At 43.7% G+C, this 27,410-nt stretch overlaps 1 protein-coding gene across 1 annotated transcript; it reads left to right on the top strand.

The window, feature by feature from the left end:
• Positions 1-716: 716 nt before the first annotated feature.
• ZNF503 (zinc finger protein 503) lies at positions 717-3,684 on the top strand (the record flags this gene model as incomplete). Its single annotated transcript, XM_084264495.1, has 2 exons — positions 717-1,028; positions 2,146-3,684. The coding sequence occupies 2 exons, from the start codon at positions 717-719 to the stop codon at positions 3,664-3,666; spliced, it is 1,833 nt and encodes a 610-aa protein (XP_084120621.1). The 3' UTR covers positions 3,667-3,684.
• Between the last annotated feature and the right edge of the window lie 23,726 nt (positions 3,685-27,410).

A 27,410-nucleotide genomic window follows, 5' to 3' on the forward strand; every position in this document is an offset into this window, starting at 1 on the left:
GTGCCACCGGCCCCACGGCCGCCCTCGCTGCCGCCGGGGTAGCCGCGGCGGCTGCGGAAGACGAAAAACGTTCGCAGCGCGTGATGTGAAACACAGAATTAACGCCTAGCCCGTCCTAGGAGCGAAAACAAGGAAGGAGGGGAGGGGAGAGGGAAGGCGGACGAGAAAGGGAAGGGAAAAAAAAAAAGAGCGAGAGACCATTAAAAACAGAGAAAAAAAGCCCCAGAAAAGGGAACGTCACATCCCCTTGACCCTCCAATCACCTCGGGGTCCCATTTGATTGGAAGGCGGCAAAGGCTTTAATCTCAGACTAATTCAGCTGCTTTTGAAGTGAGTTTCTTTGCCAGATCCCGGGCTGGATGGGCAGCGGCTCGCATCACAGCTGAGCGGCGGAGGCGAGCGCTCCGCGCCGCGCCAGCCGGGGGACCCGAGAGCGGCCGAGGGGGACAGCGGCACACGCTCGCAGCCCCCGCCCCCAGCACAGCCCAAGGATTACTCGGCTTTTTTTCCTCCTCTTTCTCTCCGGCCGGCTCCCCCTTTCCCTCCCCCTCCCCACCCACGCCCTCCCCGCCAGAGAGAGCCACGGGACATTTTATGTTTGTTTTCCTGCTCGGGGGGCGTGTGGCTTTTTTCCCTCCTCGCCCGCAGAAAGCGAGCGAGCCTTTCCGAGTGCGAGCGGCGCCACTTGCCCCAGTTTTCATGCGAGGTTTTGGGTCATGATCACATCGCCCTCGCTTTCTGCTATAAGAAGTAGTAAGCGCAGCAGCAGCAGCCTCAGCGAGCCCGGAGGCAGCCCCCGCCGCAGCCGCAGCGCCGCCGACCTCGCCGGGCCGAACGGGCACGCTGGGAATAACGGCAGCAGCGCCGCCGCCAAGCCCTGCTTCCACGCCGTCCCCCCCTCGGACCCGCTACGCCAAGCCAACCGCCTTCCCATCAAAGTCTTGAAAATGCTCACGGCGCGGACTGGACACATTTTACACCCCGAATACCTGCAGCCTTTACCCTCCACGCCCGTCAGCCCCATCGAGGTAAGGACCTCAGAGCCGGCCCCAGCCCCCCGGCGCTTTCTCCCCTCGGTGCCCGGGAGCTCGCTGTGCATGGCGGCCCCGCCAGCCTCCCTCGGCACTTTCCTGCGCTTTGAAATGCATTTACACCAGGAAACAGGCTTCTTTTGATCTAGAGTTAGTGCGAGGAGCCGCTCCTGGTTATTGCTTCCATGTTTACCGGGCTAATTTCTAATTCCTGTGTAAATGAACTTTTTATTTTGGCTCTTATTAGCTTTTTTTTGTTTTTTTTTTTGAGGAGGGGTGAGTGGAAGGAAACGACCCGCTCAGGGGTCACGATTCGGCCACACAACTAAGCAGCGATCCGAATGCCAAACAACCTTGCTTTTGCAAGGAGCAGTTTTGTTTGGCGTGGTTTGTTTTTGGGGTTTTTTTTGGGGGGAGGGGGTACTTTTTTTGGGGGGGTGGGGGGGCGGGCAGGGCTCGGTAAGAGACAGGCTCAAGCGTGGGTGCGGCCGGATAACTATTTCAGTTCCCCGACCGTTCCCTTTCAAGTACCGAGACGCGTTTGTACTTCGGGGCCCCTCTTCGTCCCTTTTCTCCTCCAGTGTGCTTGTCGGTCCCCCCTCTGCGTAGCTCGCTGTTTGCGGGACCGAAACTCGGAACGGAGCGGGCGGTGAGAAGGGTGTGTCCGTGGGAATGAATGATTTCATTAAGGTCTCTGCGGGGAGAGGACACCGCTTTCCCCCGGAGTCCAACTCCCCGGCTAACGCGGGCTCTTGTTTATAAATAGTGTCAGCAGTCAGGGCGCAGAAATGCTGCAGTCGCTATAGTTCACGGCCGGGTTTGTGCGCCTGCACGGCGGCAAACGCCGAAGCGCCGAGCTCCGCGCTGCCCGGGAAGCAGCGAGCGCTGAAGGCGACCGCGGCGGTACGAAAATCCCCAACCCTTTTTAAAGGCTTCGTGGAAAATGGTGCATGCAGGGGAGGGGGCTGTCAGGGTGATGAATGTGCACAAAATTGTTCATTACTTCCAGACTGTTCTCTGCAAAAACGTACGGGACGAGTGTCCTAGGTATGTCCTGCGTTTTCTTAGACCCCGATTAAACCTCTGTCTTTGTGTGTCCTTCTGATTTCTGCAGCTGGATGCGAAGAAGAGTCCCCTGGCTCTTTTGGCACAAACTTGTTCGCAGATAGGGAAGCCGGACCCATCCCCTTCCTCCAAACTCTCCTCGGTCACCTCCAATGGCTCCGGAGGCGACAAGGACTCCAAGTCGGGCCCCTTGAAGCTCAGCGACATCGGCGTGGAGGACAAGTCGAGCTTCAAGCCGTACTCTAAGCCGGGTGCGGAGAAGAAGGAGCCGGGGGCGGCGAGCTGCGCGGGCGCCCCCGCCGCGGGGGTCGCGGCCGGGGAGAAGTCGGGATTCCGGGTGCCGAGCGCCACCTGCCAGCCGTTCACCCCAAGGACAGGCAGCCCCAACTCCAGCGCCTCCGCCTGCTCGCCGGGGCTGCTGCCGGCCGAGGGCAAAGGCGGGGAGGACAAGAAGGACTCGGAGGGCTGCGGAAAGAGCGGCAGCTCCGGCTCGGAGGGAGGCCCGGGCACCACCAGCATCAGCCACAGCCGGATTAGTGTGAGCTGTGCGGGGATTAACGTGGAGGTCAACCAGCACCAGGAGAGCACGCCGGGCTCCAAACCCATTGCCTCGGACTCCGCCTCCTCCTGCAGCAGCACCACCGCCACCTCCTCCACCTCCGTCCTGGGCTCCGGCCTCGTGGCCCCCGTATCCCCTTACAAGCCTGGCCAGACCGTCTTCCCCCTGCCCCCGGCGGGCATGAGCTACCCAGGGACGCTGGCTGGAGCCTATGCCGGCTACCCGCCCCAGTTCCTGCCGCACGGAGTGGCGCTGGACCCCACCAAATCCTCCAGCCTGGTAGGGGCCCAGCTGGCTGCCGCCAGCAGCCTGGGCTGCAGCAAGCCGGCGGGGTCGAGCCCGCTGGCGGGTGCCTCGCCGCCATCGGTGATGACGGCAAGCCTGTGCCGAGATCCGTACTGCCTGAGCTACCACTGCGCCAGCCACCTGGCCGGTGCCGCCGGTGCTTCCTGTGCCCACGATCAGGCCCTCAAGTCTGGATATCCCCTCGTCTACCCCACCCACCCTTTGCACAGTGTCCACTCCTCACTGACCGGCGCCACACCACCCTCACTGGCCGGCCACCCTTTGTACCCCTATGGCTTCATGCTCCCCAACGACCCCCAGCCACACATCTGCAACTGGGTGTCAGCCAATGGACCCTGCGACAAGCGCTTTGCCACCTCGGAGGAGCTGCTTAGCCACTTGCGGACCCATACTGCCTTCCCAGGCACCGATAAACTCCTCTCCAGCTACCCCAGCTCCTCATCACTGGCCAGTGCAGCAGCTGCGGCCATGGCGTGCCACATGCACATCCCCACAACGGGTGCCCCAGGCAGCCCAGGCACACTGGCCCTGCGCAGCCCGCACCATGCACTGGGACTCGGCAGCCGCTACCACCCCTACTCCAAGAGCCCCCTGCCCACCCCCGGGGCCCCTGTGCCCGTGCCCGCCGCTACTGGACCCTACTATTCCCCTTACGCACTCTATGGGCAGAGACTCACCACAGCCTCGGCGCTGGGCTACCAATGAGCACAGGCAGTGGGGCTTTGACACACACAGAGTCTAGCGGTGAGGGAAGGAAGCCCTGCAAAACTTTATAAAAGTTGGAAAGAAAATTAAAATCTGACTTTTTATAAAATAGTGTTCATTTGAGGACTGGATCCATGAGCACTGTATTTATTTATGTTAGCTTCAAGCGGGACAACGAATCATAAAGTGCATTACTTAACTGAGCTCAATAGGTAAAAGTGGAACACCCATTGTAGAATATAAATAAAAAGATAGAGGTCTTCTCTTTAATGTTACTTTAAAATTGCTATGATTGTATTGTACGTTCTTATTTAATGTCTCATTGAAACAAAAAAATTTACATGCATGTTTGTTACTAAAAAACAACTCGCAATTTGTCAGTTATAATTTCAAATTGCAATTATTTTTAAGGTGTATACCCTTGAAAGAGAATTGGTATTTTTTTGTATGTATTCTGGAAGAAAAACAAAAACAATTCTATTCCAAAAACCTCATTTGCCTTATTTTGTTCTTTAAAAGGAACACTTAACTATTTTTAATTTTTAAGTCCACCCTGTAAAAAGGGTTAAGTAAGGTTTACGTCATGTACTAAAATAGACAATGTATCGCTTTAAAGATTAAAATTCCGTATATTTGATGTATTAAAAGGTTTTACTTTTTTTTTTAATACGCTTTGATTCTGTTATAAAACCCGAGTAGGTCTTGGATGGAGGCGACTGCTAATTTCTCCTTAAGCGTTTATTCAATTTTAATTAAAAATTTAAAAAAAAAAAAAAGCCAAAAGTTTTTTTTATTGTAACCCCAGGGCTCCAAAAAAAAAAAAAAAAGTATTTTTTTGTCTTCAGTAGAATTCGTAGGCACTAGATAGGAAAACAGAATCGGTTAAATCTCTTTCACTTTATTAAGGAAGAATAACTTCTCGTAGAAAACCTCTTTACTGTGAAAACATGCTTTTTAAAACTGGGTTTCAATTGAAAGACTTTAGTCTTTGTTTAGAACGAAATGAGGAAGGCAGGATGTATTTGTAAAAGCGTAAGAAGATTATCTGAAAGCTCTTTTTTACAGTGTAATGCATAACTATTCGTCTCTTTTTTTCTAAATGAGAGGAGTTCAGAAGCAATTAGGGAAGCGCTGTTTGATCTCATCTAGTTATTTTCAATTTCTTTCTTCAGTTCGTACGACAGCACAAACGATCATCATGTTAAAATATCTATATATCGGACACCGCCGAGAACTCCTTTCCTTTTCAAAAGGAAGGGAAGGGGGGGATAGAAAGAAGTCCATCTATTATTTGGTCCGATTTCGCTCTTTACCGAAGTGCAGTGCCAAACTCGACGTGATGCCGAGAGGGGCTACCCCTGCCCGCGCCGCGTCTCAGCCTCCCCAGCCCGGGCTTCCCAGCGACCAGGGCCACCGCCCGGCTCCGGCTCGTCGTCCTGCACTCAGGTAGGAGCGGGGGCTGCGACGGAACAGCCAGAGCAGCTACCGAAACTGCGGAACGCACCGGTGCCGCCGAGATAGACGGAAAAGCGATACCCAAGCGTGTAAAGGCAATGCGAAGGGCTTTGCTCCCGCTGTCTGCCAGCCGCTTGCAGAGAGCGATTCGGGAGGAGCCGAGTACCTGCTGTCCCTCGCAAAGCCCCTCTCCCCCCGCTGCGGGCTGCCCTCGCCCCGGCCCCAGCGCGACGCGCTGGCAAAGAGAAAAGTTGCAAGCGGCGACTTTGCTTGACAAATCACTGGGTTTTCTCCCTCGTTCTGTATCCCCCACAATATAATTACTGTTCAAAGTTTCCCGTGGTGCCCAGATGCTAATTAGTCTAATACATTTACTCCAGATAATTAGTGGAAGTTAGCGTTAATGTGCAAAGGAGAGAAAAGCAGCAAGCTAATGAAGCTCCAGCGCTCGCCCGGCCGTACCGGCACCCGGCGCGGCGCGCCTGCCGGGGTTGGGACCGGAGCCGGGGCAGAGACCGGGGCCGTGTCCGAGATGCACACGGGGACGCCGGGTGCTGGGCCGCGCTGCGGCTCTTTTGGGTTGCTGATCCGAAAGCGGCATGGGAAACGCTTTGTATATTTTCTTTCCCTTAAATGGGAAAGGCATCATTGCCTATCTCTGCTTTAGGGAATGTAAAATGAGCTCTCGTTATGAACTGATGAGTTAGAGGAAGGGAGGGGAGAGCAGCGCCGTTAACTACACCAAGTAAACTTTAATAATAAAATAGGAAGCGTATACAAACAGAGCAAGTAAAAGAAAGAAGAGCTAAGCGGGTCGGAGGTGGTGGTGACGGTGGTGGATTCACACAGCGAGTCCGAGAAAGGCAGAACCAGCTCGCAACCCTCTCCCCACGCCGCACGCCCCCCGCCCTCGCCCGCAGCCCGGCTGCCGTGCGCTCCCAAGGCAGCCCGGCCAGCCTCCCCTCCCCGCCTCGCTATTTTAACTACCCTTAATTTGAGGGAAATTACATTTCAGGCTCCGTCTGGGTGTGCAAGCAACTATTACAGATTTGCCGCGATTAAAACACACCACCACCGCACACGCTCCTCTTCTGTTCATATATTTTACAATTACAGATTTCTAACAGCTGCAGCTCGGACCTCGCTAGCAGAACCCCATCAGCAGTCAGGTGTTGCAGGGGCTGTTTTAAACAGAGAGCGAGAGGGATTTCTGAGTCCTGGAGCCCTAACCGCAGTTTTGTGGATTTAAGCTCTGAAAAGTTATACACAGATATTTCTGATGCAGGTGATGAAATGGACACTTAACGTTCTTATTACTGTTTTGCTCAGATACTGTTCCCGAGATTAATCAAAAATTAGAATAGCTTATTTTATATGTAGAGTGGTGGTAAGGAGGTCTCTCTTCCAGAGTTGCTAAGTATTTGACCTGGCAAGTGTCACCTAGGATTTTGATATTAATCTAGGAAATTCGCTCTTTTTTTTTTTTTTCCTAATGGAGATTGACTTACGGACATTAATGTTTTTAGGTAAAAGGACTGCATTTGTTACTTTTCTCCACACACCCCCCCACGCCCCCCCGTTCTTACTAACTGGATGGGTTGTGGAGTTGACAGCAGCCGCTGGTCCATGCCACCGAACTAAAATAATTTCACAGTGAAAAACCAGCTCGAGAGGACAAGCAACAGAAGGGCAAAACCCATCAAAACCCGAAACTCTGATCAATCTGACCGGAGTCAGGCATACATTACTTCAAATTAAACAGTTTCTTCTTTCTCACAAATCTTTTCTGAATATTAAAGATAAACTCATGTAATATTTAAATCAACTCTTGTCAGATGCTAAGTGCAACTGAAGAACCAAAATAAAAATTAATGCGTTTCCATCCCCTCTCAAAGGCTTACTCTGGAGTCCACTTCGACAAAATACTTCTGATAAGCAGCGCTTAGAAAAGAAGGGTTCTGTTTATCTTATCTATGGGGAAATGTAATTAAGCTAGTTTTATGAAACAATAAAACACCAGACTCCACAGACAGCAAAGGAGTTTCTGTAATATATCTGAGCCTATATGGGCATATGTATCTCGGCTTATGTATAGAAGTCCACACCAAACATGCGTATGTGTGTGCTTGCCTGATTTTGGAGCACAAACCGTGCACTAGCGCTATAATACAGTCACGCCTTTACGACGGGAAGATTTTCCTCAGCGATAAGAGGCTCTATTTTCTACGACTGGAAAGTCACCCGCTGCCCGTCCACTCGTTACCTTTGAAACCACCCTCAGTGCAGCTAGCAAGGGACGTGCAGGTACGCGCTACGCGGTAGCTGCGGCTGACCCTCTTCTCTCTTATCCGAGGTGCCCACATCTACACTCGAGATAACTCAGGCAAAGGGAGTCCTGAAAGGCCCAACCTTTCCGAAACAAAAAGCAAGTGTGTGTGTTTCTTCTGTAAAAATACTGGTCAAACTTCATGCTTTTATATGTAGAAGAGAGGGAGAGAAATGCTGCCTTGCTTTAATACTGTTGGGTCTCATTACAGGCTTTCAGTAGAATGCCGTTTAGGGTTTTTAATTGTTTGGTTTTGGTTTGGTTTTTAAAGGAACGAATCTAAAATTGGAAAATCGCGGGAGTTACGAGTATCAAATTTCCATTCCATCCAGATTTTGGGTACTGTTTCAACATCTCTAACCTGAAGCTGACACACGCACCCCCCCTCACCCCTCTATTCTCCCTGCACCACGAAGCACAGCCCGCACGGCTACACGAACAGACCTGCAAGCGAGCGGTCCTGATTGGAGGTGTCTAATCCCTGCTAAATCTCTCTCTCAGCTCAGTCCTAGGAAATTCGGGGCAGAATTAAGGTTTGGTTATTAGCGTTTTTTAAAAAGGAAAAAAAATTTGTTGCGTTGAAGCCTAACGGTGTCAAAAGAAAAAAAAAAGATGGACCTTGAGTCCCTATACTCCCACATCGTTGGAGGTAAAATGTTTTGGCAGCAGAAACGGGCTTGAAATCCGAGCAGGTTACACATTTGAGCTCGTGCATAAATGTGAAAAGACTGTCCTAATGCTGAGTATTTCTCCATCAGGATCAGCCAGGTGCTGCTGCTGAAAAAAAAATTCCACCTCCGGCCGCTTGTTCAGTGCGTGTGTGTGCGCGCACAGCGATGCGCTGACTTTGTTCTCTCTTCATGTCTGAAATCCATCAACCGCTTCCCCCCTCCCAGCCACCCTATCTCCTATATGAAAAAAAGTAAATCTGTTCAGGCTTTGAATATTGTAAGAAGCCTTGTGTGTACTTTTCTTTCTTTTTTTTTTTTTAAATCTTCAAATGAATTAAAGACAACCTGACAATGCTGTCATCTGTCTTCAACGTCACATCAAGGCAAGAAATAATGATAACAGAGCAGCAGAAAGACGCCCACTGAAACCTGGAGGATATATATACACATATATACACACACATATATGCCTTGAGACGGTTTGAGAGAACAAAATTAGATTGCCATTCTTAGGCTATCGCAGTAAGAACGTGTGGGTTTTGTTTTTTTTTTTAAAGTAAGTGCTTCATCTTTCCTGCTGTATTTTGTGAAGCGCCTGCTCCTTGATCCAAACCACTTCCGTGGGATGGGGTAAAACGACTAGCAGGCACATTCCCTGCTCCTAAACTATTACGGCCAATGGAAACACAAGAATACCTCCCCTCCCCCTCTATCATTTCAGGTTCACGTCCAAGTTAATAATAAACGTTACTGCTCCCCTGAAGCGCAGGCCAGAGCGTGCACGTTTTACATGGAGACGCACGCGGGGACGTTGTGCCGAGCAGCTCGGCTCCCTCAGAGGAGAGAGAAGGCTTCTTCCCTTTGTCTGTGCCGCCCGGCCAGACTCCGTTCGGGCTCCCGCCCGCCAGGCGGCGCTGCCGGGCCCCCGGCGCAGGCGAAGGGCAGCGCCGGTGCCGCGGCGGCGGGAGCGGCCGCTCCTCGCGGAGGGCGCCGGCCCGGCTCCCCGGCGGCCCGCCGCGCCGCGCCCCGCCTTCCTCCGCTGGGCCAGTCCTGAACCCGATAAAAATGGCTTGTTTGGGGCAGAGGGAATCTCTGGTCTAATCCGAAGGGAAGGACTGCAGTATAAATGGATTTAGCAAGATAAAACCAGATAGGCCGGACTAAACAAAACCGTGGCGTTGGTGGTTGTGGGTTGGTTGTTTTCTTTAATCACAGTTGTAATCTCACTCACTCTGAAGGGTAAATAAATTGCAGTTGTATGAAAAACAATTGGTGCTACATGTGTTCATAACAGATGGGATCTTATCACAGTTTAACTGTAATAAATTCTGACTTCTGGAAATTGTAATCTTTACTCCATACTAGATGTTTCGTTTCCACTGCAATAATGGGGCTACAAACTTCTGAAAGCAAGCAGAAGAGTTTTCTTTGCTGGCCTTGCTCAAGAGCCAGGACGCGCTCCTGCAGTCTCTTTACAATCGCGGCTCCTTCAAAGTTTCCGTGAAAAGGCGTCTGAAAGTTAAAGGGGAGGAAAAGCCCTGGCACACAGGGAGACAGAGGACTGATCCTTCCTCCGTTGGGTAACATTATTTACTAAGGCCAAAGATAATAGCCCTTAAGATACACGCAGAAAAACTAAGAATGGTCTCTGTGTGGAGAAGCCCTGGCAAATGACAGATCATGCTTCGCAAAGAGAGAACGTGTCAGAAGAAACCCAGCCTCCGAGGAAGCGGAGACCAAACTTTAGATTAATCCTCCTACGCTTCAGATCACAAAATTAAAAAATAAATTTGAATAACTACCGAAAGGATAAAATTATAACAATAAATTGTCCATATTCACTGAGGCTGCGGGACTAATTATTTTCACCATCTCGGCTTCCCATTGCTGTTTATCAAGTCGCAGGATAAATGCTTGTAAATCCATTACACTTCCATAAATCCTTTCGCCGCTTTCTTTTTGGCCAATGCTGTTGCAACATTAATTGATTTTATTGCACTTTCTGAAGTCACTGTATATTAAACTCAACCAAGTTTTCTCTGAAAACGTTGTTTTTTCCATCGTCATAAGAAACCCGTGAACGTGAATTACTGAGGCTACTGCAGACTCCAGTCTCTTTTTTTACCCTGCTGTGATCTTGATGGCAAATGTGAATTGCAAATTACAAGTTTCTAATAATCTACGCTATTACAGAAAACAGCCCTTTAATCACCGATGAAAAATTAGCCTGAACCCAAACATCGCTTTCCCCCCATTGTTTTTAAACGGAGCGGGTGGCGATGAAACGCTACCAGGAGATCGAGATCAAACAGACTAAGAAACACTTCGTTTCGTTACTGGATGGGCAACGGTCACTGTTCGGAAAGTATTTTCGATGTATAAGTAGCAACTCAATGCAGTGTCTAAGCGAGTATACAGGCTCCAGTTTCCCCAACTCCTTAATCACCTTGAGAAAATCGGACCCAGCCAGCTTTAAACCGATTAATGATTTCTCACTTAAGATCCCCTAACTTCCAGTTCTCCTACCTGTCAACCAAGCCCCGCGACCACTGTTCAAAGCCGAGGCTTACCCCTCCCAGGCACCGGGGCTGCGCAGCCCAAGCCCCCGGCAGCAAGCCCCCTCCCCGGCGGGGCCAGGCGCTCCCCGAGCGGGGACGTACGCGTTCACACAGCCATTTGCAAGGCGTTACCATCGGACCTAACTAGGCAGTGTCCCCTCTTTGCCGCTGTTTGCTACGGATTCACTTCAAGGTCCTTAGTGACGCGACAGTCTTGTAAAAGGAATAGGGATAATTACTTAACCACTGTTGATCACAGAAGACGTGCGGAACTATTTTAGGTAGGACAGCAGAATGCCAGTAATTATGAACCTATGCCTCATATTACAGGTTTAGCGTTTGTACCCTATCCTTGGCTGTCTTAGGTACGCTGCAATCCACTAAGACCTTTTGCAAAGGTAAACGCATCAGTTGCTAGGAATACTGTCATTATTTTTGTTGGGAGGAGGAGAAGAAAGCCCGAGAGCTGCACCCTGCCTGCATCTAACCCTTGTGGAGCGGCTGGCGTGCAGCCCCGGCGCAGGGTAGGGCTCAAATCCCGGGACGCGACTGCCCCTCCCCTCCCCCGGGCCAGCCCCCGGGGCCCTTACGGCTCTTTGCCTCTTGGCCGAGACGGGGTCCGAGGGAAAGACCGCAGCATCTCTGCTCCCTGCCTTCCCCCTCGGAGCAGTGCGGTGGGACAGCGCTGCAGCAGTCACCTCGGGGCCCAGCCGGCAGCGCCAGCCAGGGAAAGGCCTTCCCGTTGTGGCAAGGACAGGAGAAGGGTCGTATTCAGCCACTCTGCTGTGCCTTTTGGACAAGTCCGTTCAGCCAGGACTGGGACAGACATCCCAGCTGTGAGGACACACACATATGCTGTGCAAGGGAAGTGATTCCACTCCTAACAGCCATCACAAACCTAAAACCTGGAGCAGGTTTAATGCTCTAGTATCACCGAGGCTACTAAGGTATTAGCTTGTGTTTGAGAATCTTCTTGTGGTGAGGAAATGTCTTCCTTCTCGTATAAATCACAGCCCTCAGCCCTCTCTCTGTGGAGATACATTTTTTTTTTCATACTAGGAAAGACCAACTGCTGCCATCGTCTACCACACTTTTTTCCAAGCCTGAAGTACTTTTCTTGAGGCAGAGGAATACATATCAATTCCCAGATCTAAAAAGTTTCAAACCCACAGCTTTCATTTATTAGGGTTCCTAATCACCGGGCTATTCAAATGTGGGAAAAATCTCCACCCCTTCTTTGAAGGCACCAACTTTGCATAAAAATGCACCAGGCCAGAGGGAAAGAGAAGGAAGGAACAAGGCGATTTAGTACACTGGTTGTGGTGCTTGCCAAAGCCGGGAGCTCAGGTCTCCCAGTCAGAGCTCAGATCTAATCGTGTTCCCACCTACTTTACCCAAGACAAAAGCTTTAAACATGCTACATGCACACACAAAAAAGTAACTTTCAATATCCCTTCTTTCTACCCTAGATGGTAATTAGATGAGTCTAGGCACTAATTTATGAAATGTCTGTAGGCACTAATTTATGAAATAAATAGCTACCTGAATACAGACCTTCAAATCACCATTTTTTAAAAGTAGAAACCCTGGCACGTTATGTGACAGCAAGCTTTTCCTGATAAGACCTTAGTAAAAAGGCAAAATTTCCCATTGCCACACTAATTATCTGGTTCTTGTAGCAGAGTTTCTGGCTGTATAAGAAAGAATGATTCTTCTCTTTGTTACTTCGTCCCAGCCTGTGTGGGGCTGGTGTCCACTCTCTAGCCACACACACATGCAGACCTGCTGCTGCTCATCCTGCCTCTATCAGGGTACCACAGAAATTCACTGATAGAGACCAAAACAAAGCTAGTCAGAAGTCTTACTTGTTCCTACGTGTATTTTTACAAGATTTCAAGTGCATTTTGTCAGCTTTTAAAAAAGAAAATAACCTTATAGCCAGTTTCCATCATTAAATACTTGAGCTCATGAGTCTGAGAACATACACAAGATTTTTTTCTTTTTGCCCTTCACTACTCTACCCACCCTCCTCCAATTCCCCTCCTCTTGCAAGATTACAATTTCCTTAAATATATATTGCACCAGCAGGCCCAGGGAATGTGTTCCAGATAATCCAGATGAATAGAAATAAGGTTGGTTTTTTTTTTATTCAGAAGGATCAGCTGCTAAATACATTCCAGTAGAGGCGTCAAACAGATTTTATTAAGAGAGCTAATCACATTTATAATTGTGGTTTCAAGGCTGACTTTAGAGACTAAAGGGTCAAATGTTATGCTTGATCAAAAGCAGATATCCTATATACATCAATAGATTTATAAAAAATTTTGAGAAGGAATTTAGACCAGATGGAGCAACTAATTTATCAACCAAATGATAGTTAAACTAGAAAAACAAATGGCTGTTGATATATCTACAAATCAGGTACTAACAAATTCTGAGAGAACTGGCTACTTAAACCACCAGTCTTGTTATAGAGTTAAGTAAGCAGGAAAAGTGTTATAGCAAGTCTTAACTTCTCAATGGTCAAGTTATCACTTAGATGATTTCAGCTTACCTATTTCTAAAGTGACTGGGTTAGAATGGCATAGTTTCTTACAGGTAGATATCAAAGGAAGTAAAAATACCAGTAAACGCTACTACTACTGACAGATTATACCAATACAGTTCATCTCAGTTAGGGAAGGTACTTGTGAATCATCATAGCTATGTATATACCAGGTCACAGGCTATGAAAAAAACAACTCTAAGTGAAAAAATATTTATTCCAACTAAACACTTAAACTTGTATAAACATAGTGTTCCACATGGTTAATTGTGTTTGCTGGTTAATGGGATTGTGTCAATTTACATTTATACTTTTGAGCTGTTAAATTTGCACACACCCTGCATTCACAATCTAGTGTGGAATTCTAGTCAGCAGAAGTTTTCTAGCAATCCTAAAACAGGCAGGATTTCTCATGGGATAAAAAAAGCCCTAAAGATTGCAAATTCTAATTCCATATGAATAAGGACTAAATATGTGCACCACAGTTGTACAATTCATGGCAATTTGTGACACTTCAGAATACATCAGAGCAAACTGTAGGAATTTTGTTTTGCTTTCTGTGATGAGAAGGTTCACATTGCAAAATCTGGAGAGACCATGCAAGGTAGATCAGGAGTAAATAGGTTAAAAGCAAAAACACTGAACATATGTATTTTTAGATGTTATGAAAACAGAGTAGGTTTTGGTCACTATATCAAACACAGTCAACTTCGAACTGATGCCTCTCAAGGTAATAAGAGCATGGGGAGCTTCATCAGCACACCTGTCTGACCAGTCAGTTTCATGTTTTACTGAAGAAACTGCTGCATTTCAGTGATGGGCAAGATGTGTGCATTTTTACCTTGTATATATTATTTAGACAGAAAGTACTTGTCCAGATATCTTCCCAAGAAAACAGAATGACAATTCTAAAGTTAACTAAGAGATATTTTAAAATCCCTTAAATTAGTAAGAAAAGTTAGAGGTTCTGTGTGTAAAAGAACAACTTTTTATGCAAAGCACCTCTGAAAACATTTACGTCTGTTCTGATAGCTAATCATCTTGGATAAAGAAAACAATTTAGTTGTATTGCTCAGTAATTTGGCTGGTTTTTTATTCATAGATATACAGGCTAGTTCACACACTTACTTGAGTACCAGGAGAATGAGTTAGTGAGCTTTGCATCTCCATCTTGAAAACAATTCTTGCATAACCATATTATTTCATCACCTATTAAATGTGAAGCTCATTTGTGAAACATTATCCCAGGTTTTTTTGTTGCAGATATTAAAACAGGGACAGGCATATTTCTGAAAAGTCTCTTTTGATGTATTTTGTAATAGTTTAATTCTGGGAAAAACGTGTTTGAGCTTTAGAACAGGTAAAAGGAAACTATGCTCCCCACACCCCCATCACAAGCTGTACTTAGGAATGCGAGTACATACAATTCTGGAAGTGTAATAATCATCATCTTGCTTATTACCTGGGACCTCCAGGGCTAAATCACAAACCTTTAGACCTCAAGTTAAATGCCCTAGCAAGCAGCTGTAGTATACTCATATCCGCTGTTGGCCAGATGCAGACAGGGTGAGAGGCATAACACAGTGAGGAGTGGGCTACATATGCATACCTACTCAAAAGCTAGTTAAAGATTGGCTAGAGACTAATCCATTTTATAGGCTAAGAAATTGATTTTCAGGGGAGCTGAAATACAGGTGCTCAAGTCTCTCAAAAAACCCCTCAATTTAACTGTGGTAGTGCTATTTGCAGTGATCATTATGGTCTAGGAAAGCATGGGAAACATTCTCTTAGCTTCTGGCCCATTGTCTACAGTGCAACACAAGTAGGGTTTTTTTCTCCTGGAGGGGTGGCTAAGGAATTTGTTTGTAACTACAAAACTACGGACAGAATGGACTACAAATGCTATCTGCAGCAGTATCATTCAGTTATTTTTTATACAACATAAAATACACTTAATTAAATCCTCACCAGAACAGTAAGAGGTGACAAGATGCCTCATATACTAGTAATACTCTTAGTCCAGTAACCCAGTGGTAGAAGTCAGCTCTGGATCAAGTCAGACAAAACTGATTTGGGTTAAATAGAACAAGTGAAGTAGGTTTCTAAAGGTTCAATTTCAGAAAGGAAAACTCTGTTGTGGTTATGTCAGCTGGACTGAAGAGCTAATAGATTGAGTAGGAAGCAAAGTCTTACAAATATTTCACATCAAGAATGTTAAAATGGTCAAGAATCTGTATTCTAAACACAGGAAAGAGAAACCCAGAAGGCACTCTGGCCTAACTGGATGCACTAACACCTGTGTTACATATGAAAAGAATCAAAACATGGGAAAAAACCCCCTTCTGTTTCCTAATAAGTCTTTATCTAAGAAGAATGGGAGTGAAGTAACAATTGTCAAAAGAGGAGCTGTGTTCAGCTTTGTAAAGGATAGTATAATGTATGAAGGTTTTTTTTTCCTTCTTCCAGTTATATATAGAAAATGAAAAAAGGAATGCAGTAGAGATTAAGTATAATTCAGGCATGTTCCCAACCTCAAAGTGATATGTTGCATTCATTTAAATAAGGGCTATACTGAGCATGGGATGAAATGGAAATAACTAATAGAAATGATGCAAGAGAATGAAAATCAGATGAAATAGAAACAAGATCATATCTGGTATAGCTAGTTAATGTCCACTTCCACTCAGAACTCTAGAAGATGAAACTGCAATAGTAGCAAGGACTTTCTATCAAACTTAACCAAAACAAAATTAAGAAAGGATATTTTGAGAGGGAAATATTATTTCTAAGATTGATATAATTCTGATTTGAGTAATGGTTGAAAGTAACATGGCACAGAAAATACAAATATTTAGAAGACACAGTCTGGGATTATTCTGAGCAGATCACAACACACTAAATGTTCTCTAATTTTAAAAAGCCCAAATCCTAGAATTCTGGGCTAACAAAGAATCATTAGTGTCATTTTTCAACATTAATAAGGATCTGGTAAAACTCAATGACTATGGAACACCAGGGTAAGACAGCTGGTATAACTTCTAACAGACATAAGGAAAAGCAGTAGCATTGTGTAAAATGCTGGGAAGAGCTCCCCTGAAATACTGCTTACAGTCTAGTCACCCACATTTGAGAGATTATCTGGAACTAGAGCAGATAGAGGAGGAGGACTACTAGTAATATCAGAGCAATAGAAAGCCTGTTTTATGAAATAAGATTAAACAAGCTTGATTTGTTTAGTCTACTATAACAAAATCTGAGAGAGGAGAGGATTGCTGTCTAACTGTGTTAGTTAAAAAGCTCTGAGGTGAAGAAAAAAAAGGCTATTTAATTTAAAAGAGAGTTTTGGCACAAGACCAAATGGACCTTAGCTGGCCATGAGTAAACTAAGTTTGAAATTAGAAGGTTCTTAACCAACAAGGCTCTGGTGATGAACCTTTTCGATAGCTAGTGGAGGGCTGTTGTGTTTGGGGGGTTTTTGTTGTTGTTGTTTTGTGTTTTTTGGTTTGGTTGTATTTTTGTTTGGTTTTTTTTTTCCAAGTATATATGGTTAGCTCATTGTTTTGATTCTGTCCCAAGTCAGTACCAATGGCAAATGTCTCACTTGCAATGCTGTAAAGCAATCTCATTCTGTAACAGCCATCCTCTGGGAATAGTAAGAATAAGCCATGCAACTGTTGTTAAGATGATGGAGTACACCACACTTAAAAAAGAATGAGGTGATGTGACAGCTGCAATAGGGAGGGGAGGACTTGGTATCCCAGCAAGTGCCTTCCTGCTCTAAGTGCCTTACAATGGAGGGGTTGGAAGATAGGATTAAATCTACCACTATTACATTATTAAATAACATTTTTGTGATAGAAGGAACTGCATGATAGTAATAGGTAAATAACAGCTTAAAGGTTGAATATTTTTCCTTCTAACACTTAAGATGCCAGTTGATTTCTTAACAGTGGAATTGCAAAACAAAAAGTTCACTGCATTACTCAAAAACCCCCCACAAACACACTAAAGGACTTCTGAAGAGGAAAGCCTTCTTGACAAACTATTACTTTTTTCCTGTGGAAAGTGAGTTATTAGCAGAGTCCATAAAACAAATCAACTTTCATATTTTTGAAAAAAACCCCAATCCTGCCAAAAGCAATTCCTCCTTAAAAGGAAATACCAAACTGCAAAACATGTAAGTAACAAACAGCCTGAAGGCTACTTCAATATTAAACATAAAACCTATGATTTAGAGGTAAATACCCCTTAATCAAAAGAAACTTTGCATTCAATAACAAAGGGAATAACATTTGAACCAAAGAAGACTTAAGTAGATATAATGATTTGTGAAAGGATTTTTCTTGACATACATACTTGAAACAGGTCTGAAAGAAGTTAACTTGACAAAAATACTTCAGAGGAAAAAAACAAACAAGCAAACAAAAATCTAATTTCTGCTTAGTCACTGACTTCAACGACCTCACGGGTGCTCCTTGCTGCTCACAGCCCTGTCCCACAGCCTAACCTCAGTCCCTGTTCCTTACTATCCATCCTTCCAGTAGCAGTTGTTCTTTCTCTTTTAAAGAGGAGCCCATCACGACAAGGGTTGATTTTTCCCTGGTGAGTAAGTTGAATCACAGAGTTTCTTTCAATTGGCCCAATTAACATTACTCAGCACCCCATGCTGGGGATGGATGCTGGTTGCATGACAGATTTCCATGAGGGAAAATCTGGGAGAGGTCTGCAGTGGCTGTGTTCTGGTGTTTTACATGTCAGTCTGGGTTTCCTCTCAGGAGTAACTGGGGAGGGACATGCAGATCCTCCCTGGCTCTAGCAGCTATGGCTGACTCCAGAAGTGGATTGGGGCCCTCAGGGCTGAGGCAGTGGTGTGGCTTCTGAGGGGAACTAGAACTCCCTGGGTGGTTGGGGTGCTACCAGCAGGACATGCGGCTGTGGGCCCTGATGGAGAAAGCCTGCCTGCTTGGGCCCAGCTGCCAGCAGTGTCTGTCAGCCGCCTTGACAGCACACATGGCTGCAGGAGTCATTTCAACTTTATTTTTACAGCCAATATGCGTGGGAACGGACATTTTGTGTAGTGAATAACTGCTGATGTGACAGCCCAGAGGAAAACTCCAGGTCTGAACATCCCATGTGTTGGCTAGTCCCCTGGCTCCAGCCAGCTGAGAGGCCCGGTGTTCATTAGGATGAAGGAAGGGTGGATTGCACCCGTGCCAAGTATCCCACATACACAAATGAGAGACAGGCAGGCCTCAGTACTTACTCTTTTCCCAAGCAGTTTCTACCTTGAATACTGTGGAGCTCATGCCCTCTGAAATGAATACTGAGCTTGTGCAGGCAGAGCGACACAAGTATGGGCTGCATCATGCCTAAACATATATTTTATTGCATCATAGATCAGATAGCCAGTAATTGGTAAGGCTGATGTTACATATTTAAAGAACAAAACCATATCTGACATGGAGGAATTATCTTGTTCGCTGATTCTATTTTGAAAATCTAGAATGACCTCCAATTGGTTTTGGGCTTGCACGCTTCTGAAAAATGTTACCACTGAGTGTACGTGTAACGCCTAACATCTCTGTCTGCTGTGATGTTAAACAGGGATGTGGAATCCTGCCCATAGCATGTGAACTGTAAATGTGATAATCGTACTGACCTCCTTGTTCCAGTCTGGTGGCGAAAGCACTGGGACTGGAGATGTAATTGTAGTAGCTGATCAATCTTCATGGGCTCTTCAGGACTTGCTCTCGGCTGAGAATACAGCTGGGGCAAATTCATGTTAAACATGCCTGAGCAGCCAGCACCACCACCTTATTTCTTATGGACTACAAAGTAGCCATTCGGTGGTGGCAACTTTTAGGCACAGCTGAATTATAAGATATATTTGTTTATTCAGAGAAAAATACTAATAATGCCATCCAATCTCTACTTGAACTGTGAAACCCTGTATTAGAGAAGAATATTGAATTGGAGGTACAAAAAGTACACAAAGTAGAAAACCAAAGAATTTTAACTACATATTAAGAGTTCCTACTGACATTTTAAATAATGAGCAGCAGGTCTCATTTGTATACATTAATTAATGCTGTTTCTTCCTTGAAATGTATAGCTTGCTATTTTACTTTTCTAAAAAGTAACCAGAACTAAAATCAGCATCAGAGATAAATGATAGAAATCTATCAGTGGAAGTTCTGGTGGTTGGACATTAATGTTTTATTAAGGCTTTGAGCCAGCACTCATGACAGAACTAGGCAAACACAGGTGACAAACAAATACTTAGACCATGTATAGAAAAGAAAACCTTTATGGTTAAAAAGTCTAACGGAGGGTTTTTTTACTGAACTAGAACAAAGATTTTTTTTCTCTCTCTCTGTGTCTTTTTTTTTCCCTTCTCTCTCCAAAGGAAAAGCAACTTTGCTTTCTTTTTTGGACTTTTATATAAAGTTGATGGAGCACTGTCATACTCAAAAATCTCTCCCTTTTGGCTATTCAGCAAATAGGTCAAGAAGGTTTTCTTTCTCTCCATAGTACTTATTAGTTCGCTAATGCCATTGAACAAAACATATGGAGGATATATAGTTCACAACACCTCCAAAGTACACAAGAAATAGTAGGTTAATAAGGGTGGGGACTTCTAAGACCTGTACTTATTCTGCAAACAAATGTGACATTTTCAGATCTGTCACCTGCATTTAATAACAGAGATACAGAGTCTCTGTAAATGCAAGCAGGGATAGACTGACAATTTATCTACATACAGAGTTGTGTTGATTTGACTAAAGGCTTGACTGCAGATGGAGTTATTCAAGAATAAAAGCAGAATTCTTACTGAATAACTTCCTGTGCAGACACGCTTGTTCTAGGATGCGAACTAGAATAGAGTACTCATGTCATGTGATAAACTTCTACATGCAGAATATTTTTGTAGGACTGTTAGCATTAAATTCACACCCTGCCTCAGCCCCAAATAATCTTATAGTACAGTAATATCTTAAACTTGCACTTTTAAAAACATCTTAATTCAAAATTCTGGGAATCCCTTCAGGGATTTTTTTTTTCCGTTGAAACAAATTTGTCTTAGTTTGATTGAGAACAGATTTTTAAACACATGAAATCACTGTAGATTTCCTGTAGTTTCCTTAGAAACTTTGTGTAATCCAGAGTCTTACCTGAGCTCAAGCCTCTGAAATCTGGATTTATGTGTGGTTTGAACACATTCTCTCATTCTGCAGACATACTGACTTGACAGTCTTCCAGTGTCAGTACCACAGTTCCCCAGGGTGAGGATTTCTGGCCCTTCCGTTTACTTATTCCCACATTCCTTCTCTGTATAAGGCACTGCATTTTCCAGCTGTCTGTGCATCAGCAGTCTCCAGTCAGATGTCCCTATGAACTGCTAGGAAGATGGAGAATCACAAGTTCTGATTGCCTTCTGGAGTCAAAAGAGCAGAAGGTGTAATTTTTGAAAAGACATCTGCAACTGTGCTCAGTATTAAAGCTTGAGCAAGAAACAGCAAAGAGGTAGTAGAATAAACAAATAGCCTTTGGCTTCAACAAACTGAAAATTTCAGCATCAAATCCTGCATAATAAAGAGACCAAAGCTGTTAAAAAATGTTTGTATTTCCTTCCTCTGCTGAAAGGACTAAAGAATGTCCTACCTTCTTCCCCACCCCTCAATCAACTTGGAGGCTCACAAGCAAAGTTTTTAACAGCACAGTGTGACTTTTAGGACATAAAAGGAATGGTCTGAGGCAAAACTAGGGACTAATAGGTTGCAGAGAGAGGAACAAGAGGAAGTCATGGGCCTCAGAACATTGAGCAAATAGGAAGGTCTGGGACCCAATACTGCACAGGCAAGAGGTAAAGAACTTTAGTTGGTGAGAAGTTGTAACTTTTACTATTGTTCTAGACCAACTGCTCTATAAATTGGATCATTTTCCAGATTGTGACTCACAGAATCATTGTTCATGGTGTATCAGACTATGAAATGCTTTAACTTCACTGGGAGGAGAAGGTAGCACGCTACTTCATCAGCACCACTCTTCTACTATAACCTCTAGCCCACCAAGCTAAAGTGGGCCCAGATGGCTTCAAAGAAAGTAAATGTTTTTAAAATCAGCTAATTATTTCTATATACACCTGAACTGATTACTGAAAAAAGTAAAAAAGTCAAAGCTGGAATTACAGAAGAGATGACTACATCTTCACACATGATCTGCTCTGCTGTTAAATACAGTTTCACTAGTGGTAGCTTTATGCCATATTCTGCACTGTATCACAGCGGATTCAATTACAGATCAAATGAAGTTACAATCATGTCGGGCCACTAGTCTTTCCTTTTTCAGAAGGAAAAACCAGAAACTTGATAGAATAGAGACATAATTTTAATGTTGCTCCACTGCTAATTATTAATGCTTGAGAATTTTCAAGATATCTGGAGAGTCTGCAGGTCAAACATGGTCTGTTCTGTACAGTCCCCTCTTATAACTAATCTGCTAAGCAGACACAGCAATGGAAAATCCTTTTAGTATAGGTGCTGTCCAGCTATAGAATTGCAAAACCTTAGGTCTAGGGATTAGCATCATTTTAGGAATGATGGAGGAAAGCCTGCATCCAAGGCTTTGCTAATCTGAAAAAGTAGTAATGTGTCAGCCTTTTAGTCTGATCCCCTTGTGCAATAGTCAGACCTGACAGATTTTTGGGTTTAGGTGTCTCAAATCTCCAATAATTACCAGTCTGTCTGAGAGTTAGTAAACTGGCCTGAAACAGCTTTTGAACAAGTGAATGATTAGAGATGAAATAAAGACATATTAATGATGTAAAATTATCAACTTTTGGCCTTGCAAGCAGCTTAGTGTAGAAGGAAAGGCTTTTTTTTCTGTCTTTCAAATGGCAAAAAGTACTTGCTGTTTCCTTGCTTTGGTAGGACTTGCTACCTTAGATAGGTCTCAGACAAACACCCAGATTACTGGAAAGCAGGTGGGGAAACAACAGCAAGACTTTTCTTGGTTGGTCTTTGGCAACAAATGCATAAAGACTTGTAATGCAGATTGAACCAGCACCTCAGATTCAAGTGAGGAACTGGAGAGTGTGAAAGACTTAAAAGTGAGAAAACAGATGTAACAGCAGCCCCTTTGTTCTCTGATGCTGAGCTGGAGATGAGGCTGCGTAACTGACAGCAGTCGGAGGATTACCCCACTGTCCCTCTGATTTAAATTGCTGAACCTGTTTTAAAGTACCTGTGGGTAGTCCTTCAAGCTCACAGCTGTGCAGTGATTGACAGATAAAGAACAAGTCCAGGAACCTGTGCAGTGAACAGCTATTCCCGATTCTCACTAATTGTCATGCAAAGGTTCAGCTCTCCACTACCACTACCCGTTAGACTGTGTTGCCTGATATTAATGTTCCTTTTAAGACATACCATGTCAGTGTTATTGTTTACTATCAGCAGAAGGGATTATTGTAATGATTTTCATTACAGTATTTGGTATTTCAATACTTATTTGTTACTAAATTGGTTTAATTGTACAATATGTTAGTGTGTAAGTGTGTAGAGAAACAGGAAAGGTCATGACATTATATCAGAAACCTTTCATAACGTTCAAATGATTTTATAATGTTAGAAACATCCCCCCCCCAAAAGAAACCCCAACAACCAAAACCACAAAACCCAAACAACCACCCAACAACAAAACCAAAAAAACCCCAACAAACAACCAAATAGTAAATAAACAGTATGGTACAACAGTACACTCCATTCCACTATTACAGCTTCACACAGGTTACACCTCATTGTGGAAATGGGGGACCCTGCCCCAGAATGATCACACATCCTTCTTTTCAGTGGTGGCAGATGCTTTCTTCTTGTTGGTACTGGACCTTGAGCCTTTTCTCAGTCATAACTTTCACTCTGCATCTAATTTTCAGCTGTCCAGATGTACCTATGAAAATAACATAAAATGAGTGGGCACTTCAGCATCCTAGCAGCATCATTGTCAGCACCATTTTTCTTTGAAAGACACCCTCTTTTACTGTTCTGCAACTGTGCAGGTAAGCTCTCTGCTGTCTGCTCTCAGTAGACTTGATTCTGTAAAACAATGATAAGACACACTGTTATTCAGAAAGTCTCATCTTGTCCAGATAAACTTAAAAACAGTGTGAGAACACCGTGCCTTTCCCTTGAGTGGTACTCAGTGCTTTTGTAGTCAAACAAGACTTGCATAATAATACCTTTTAGGTATCACAGATATAAGTGCTATTGATGGAGATAATGGACTTAAAGCTGGCACAGTCTCAAAATTATTTTCAGATATGTTAAAATAACATTCTCAGTTTGTGGATATACCGCTTCACAAATTTCACTGCCACATAGCTAATGTTTGCCTTTTAACACCAAAGTGGTTCATTAAATACGAAAGACAACCACATTTTGTATAGCAAAAATGTGACACTGTGTAGATATATATAAAACAAATTTTTGAAGAGAAAATTTTCTTCTGAATATGTGTCCCATGAACTGAAAACTAGAACAACTTTTTACCAATAAAAATTGGATTCAAATAGGACTGAGATGATTTTTTTTTGTTGTTGTTGTTGGGGTTTTTGTTTGTATGTTTGGGTTTTTTTTGGTCAGCAAAACCTGAGTCAATTAAAACTAAAATACAATAGAATCCCTTAAAGCCAAAAGATTTTCATATTAACAGTAATCCCTAAGAGTAGTTGCATTCTCTTAGCAGAAATAACTGGCATGTTGATTGGCACCCTTTGAGTTGTGCAGTGATTGCCTGGCACTTGGGTTTGCTGTAGAGTCGTAGTACTTCTCTGCATTCAAGAGACAAAAATTACTATTCCAGGTTGCAGCTAGACGTTGTTTAAGAGTACATTGTATGTAGTGAAATACGCCTGTTAAGGCCAAGTCCCAACTCAGCCACAATTTTTAATTCATGCAAAGCTGCTTATGTGAAAACTTTTCTTTTCTTGGAATGATATTTTAAAGAAAGACTGAAAGAAAATGAGATGTTTATGTTAAAGCTCTGTGGTTATTCTACGGGAAAAAAAGTGGGACAGAAAATTCCTCTGTACATGAAACACACACACCACTAACAAGAGTTTCCTTCACAGAATGTGCTTCTGAATGAACTTCTGAATGAAAAAAAGATCACCATCACAGTCACCCCTTGACTACAGCAGAATAAGGATTGGTCTGTAGGTCCTATTTTTGATATTGTTTTGGCAAGATAAAATGTTTTACACTACTGTCAGGAAGCAGCAAAGGCAGCTGCTCCAACTGGGAAAAGGGAGCCAAGAACAATGCCACAGTCATCAGGGCAGGGTCCTAGCTGTCCCAGTGAGGAAGAGGGGCAGGACCTTAGATGGCAGCTGATACTCAGCCAAGAGTTCCAGCCCATTAGAGAAGTTTGTGGTGACAAGGCAGGTCCAAACTCAAGCTGGCAGTATATCTGCAGGTCAGGATCAGTGTAACCGAGGTCATGATCTCTGAGCAGGCCCATAGTGACAAGATGACGACAGGGTTATCAGCCCACTGGTCTCCCCCAGGATGAGTGGTACCTGTAGCAAGACTAGAGACTAGCTCAGGCAGGGACTGAGGGACCTCCAAGCTCTGTCGGCCAGGGTTGAGGGAGGTCCTGGGTAAAGATGGTGAAGGCCATTAAAGCCGATTAGAGCTCTGAGGGCCCTGACAACTACAGAGTACATTATTATCACCAACTCACATCATGTGGACCATTCAAATATCATTAGGTGCTAAGAACTTTTACCTTCTGATGTTTGAAGACTTCCTAGAGATGAAAAGTCATTCCAAGTTGTCATGTTCCCTGGAAAAGGTGTTAGAGCATGGTTTTATCAGTCCTGTATATTATTTAAATTTGACAAACCACCTTCCCTCAAACCCACGTCATTTTACCTGTTAAAGAGAAACGGAAAATCAAATTGCTATTCTGTGGAAGTAGATGTGTAGTTCTGAGTATGTCCAGAACTCTAAATTTAAGAAAATCATCCTAGGGGCATCTCTTCACTAAAGTATCACTGCAACAGAAAAATGTCAAGTCTTAACTTTCACTCTGAACTTTTTATTCCTTTGATACAGAACAAGCTTACTGACTGACATTCATGGACAGTTATCTGAAGATAGTGCTTAGTCTTACAGAAGGGTGTGAATGTGAGAGTCTTAGTTTGCACCTGTATGAAAGTTTATTCACTAATGGAAAATGAGACTATATAGCAGGCTTTCTGCTTATAGCAATTTTTTAATGCAGTTATTATTGGTTTATGTTGTGTAAATAAATGAAAACTGAGAAATCTAAGGCTAGGTAGAGATCAGATTTTGTTATTTCAGGTCTGTTCCCAGAAGATCTCTTCTCTCAAATAGTACCTAATACAGAATGTACAAAAATGAAAGTTTTAGTCAATTAAGTTTGTTTAAATGACATTATGGGGGATAAGCCCAAATTGTTTCAGAAAGTGCTATCCTAATGTTCAGAGACCTTGTGCTTAGGCAGTCAGCCAGAATCTATCACCATGGATTCAAAACAATCAAGGCCTTGACAACTTTTATGTCTAAAGAAAACCAGTTAGTCAATTAATGGTTAAAGACTTCAAAACATCTTTTTGTTAGTATGACACTGATTCAAAAGATAAAAGACTAAGAAATCTTTTCAATAGTTTTCTGTTCTTTTCTCCAAATCTTCTGAGGGGGAGGAGTGACAAAAAAAAATCCGACCGCAAATCCTGCTAGAACACATAATAGTTAACTAGTAGCCAATCGTTTAGAGTAACTCTTCCATTAGCAATTGGTACGTTTCCTCTAAAACAGAAAGAAACTTTCAATAGATTTTACGGTTTCAGTCTTGAGTCTTTTCTTTAATTGGATGTCTCCATTTAATTTTGAATGAAATAGTTTTTCTTTTATTGCATTCCGATACATGCCAGCTTTGACAGAGAAAGCAGGCAACATAATGCTCATATGGCACATTAAGCGCCACACTCTGTTGTGGCTTTGCACTTCAGAGACCTTAAATTCTACAAAATTTGTTCATTAAAAAGCTTGACTACAGCAGTCTCTGTGTTAGAGGTAATGCAATAATTGAAGGAGGCTTTTTGCAAAACCTATTTTTGAACTTATGAAGCAAGAAAATAACAAATTGTCTGCCCCAATTTCTCTTCATATTCTTTAGCTAGCTGAATCAAAAATAGCTGCATTTAATGCAGGAGCTCCTTGATGAAATTCTGTGGCCCCTGTAATACAGAAAATCAGTCTGCATTGTCATAAAGATTTTTCTCATCCTGAAATCTAACAAGATATCATTTAGGAATCTATCTTTCTTCGAGCACACATGGTTCTGATTCCTAAAGTTGCTTAGAACTCACTGCTGTAAGTGCCACCAAACAGCCTTTAAATATTGTAACAAGGCTTACAATGGATGTATATGCACACACATGGCCTTGTAGATTTTCTATGCTTACAAATTTGACCCTCATCAGCCATTTGGATGCCTTCTAGAACTCCTTAAGAACCTCTTAAAAAAAAAAATCAGGTCACAGTACACGTCTGCCCAATCCTACTGACATCAGCAAATTCATGAAAGAACATAAATTGTTTGCTGGAGGCAAATTCAGTGCTTTCTTTTAGTGGCCTAAGTTTGAGAAAACATCTGTAAGGATTAGTGTTAAAGTAGAAAACTGTGCTGGACTCAGCTTGCTGTCTGGAATCTTGCAATCCAGTTGTTGTAAGTTCTCATGACCATTGATGTCTTCTAAAATACCACTGTTTTCTTGATACCCAAGAGCCACAGCTATGTACATGACCTGTAATATACAGTTTAGATATTCAAGTGCAGTAGGTCTAACATCTTGACTGGGTTTTTAGAATATTCTTTGTAGAAGTGCAAGATCTAAAGCCTGACAAAAAGTGTATTCTGCTGCCTAAGTTTCAACACCAGCCTGGAAAATTCTCTGGCCTAAAGCTGCCCAGGACCCTTCTACTATAGACCACAATTTAAAAAATTATTCTTTTCAGCTTAGTTTCCTTTATCACTGAACAGACCTGCAGCTAAACCAATTCTCCTGTAGCAAAATATTGCATAGGTTTTATCCTCCTTCACTCAGAGATTCAAACTCTGTCCTTTAATTACATCCACCTGAATAATTTTAAATTCCTATGACTTCT

This window comes from Gallinula chloropus, assembly GCF_964237585.1.
Source record: "Gallinula chloropus genome assembly, chromosome: 5".
Taxonomy (NCBI): domain Eukaryota; kingdom Metazoa; phylum Chordata; class Aves; order Gruiformes; family Rallidae; genus Gallinula; species Gallinula chloropus.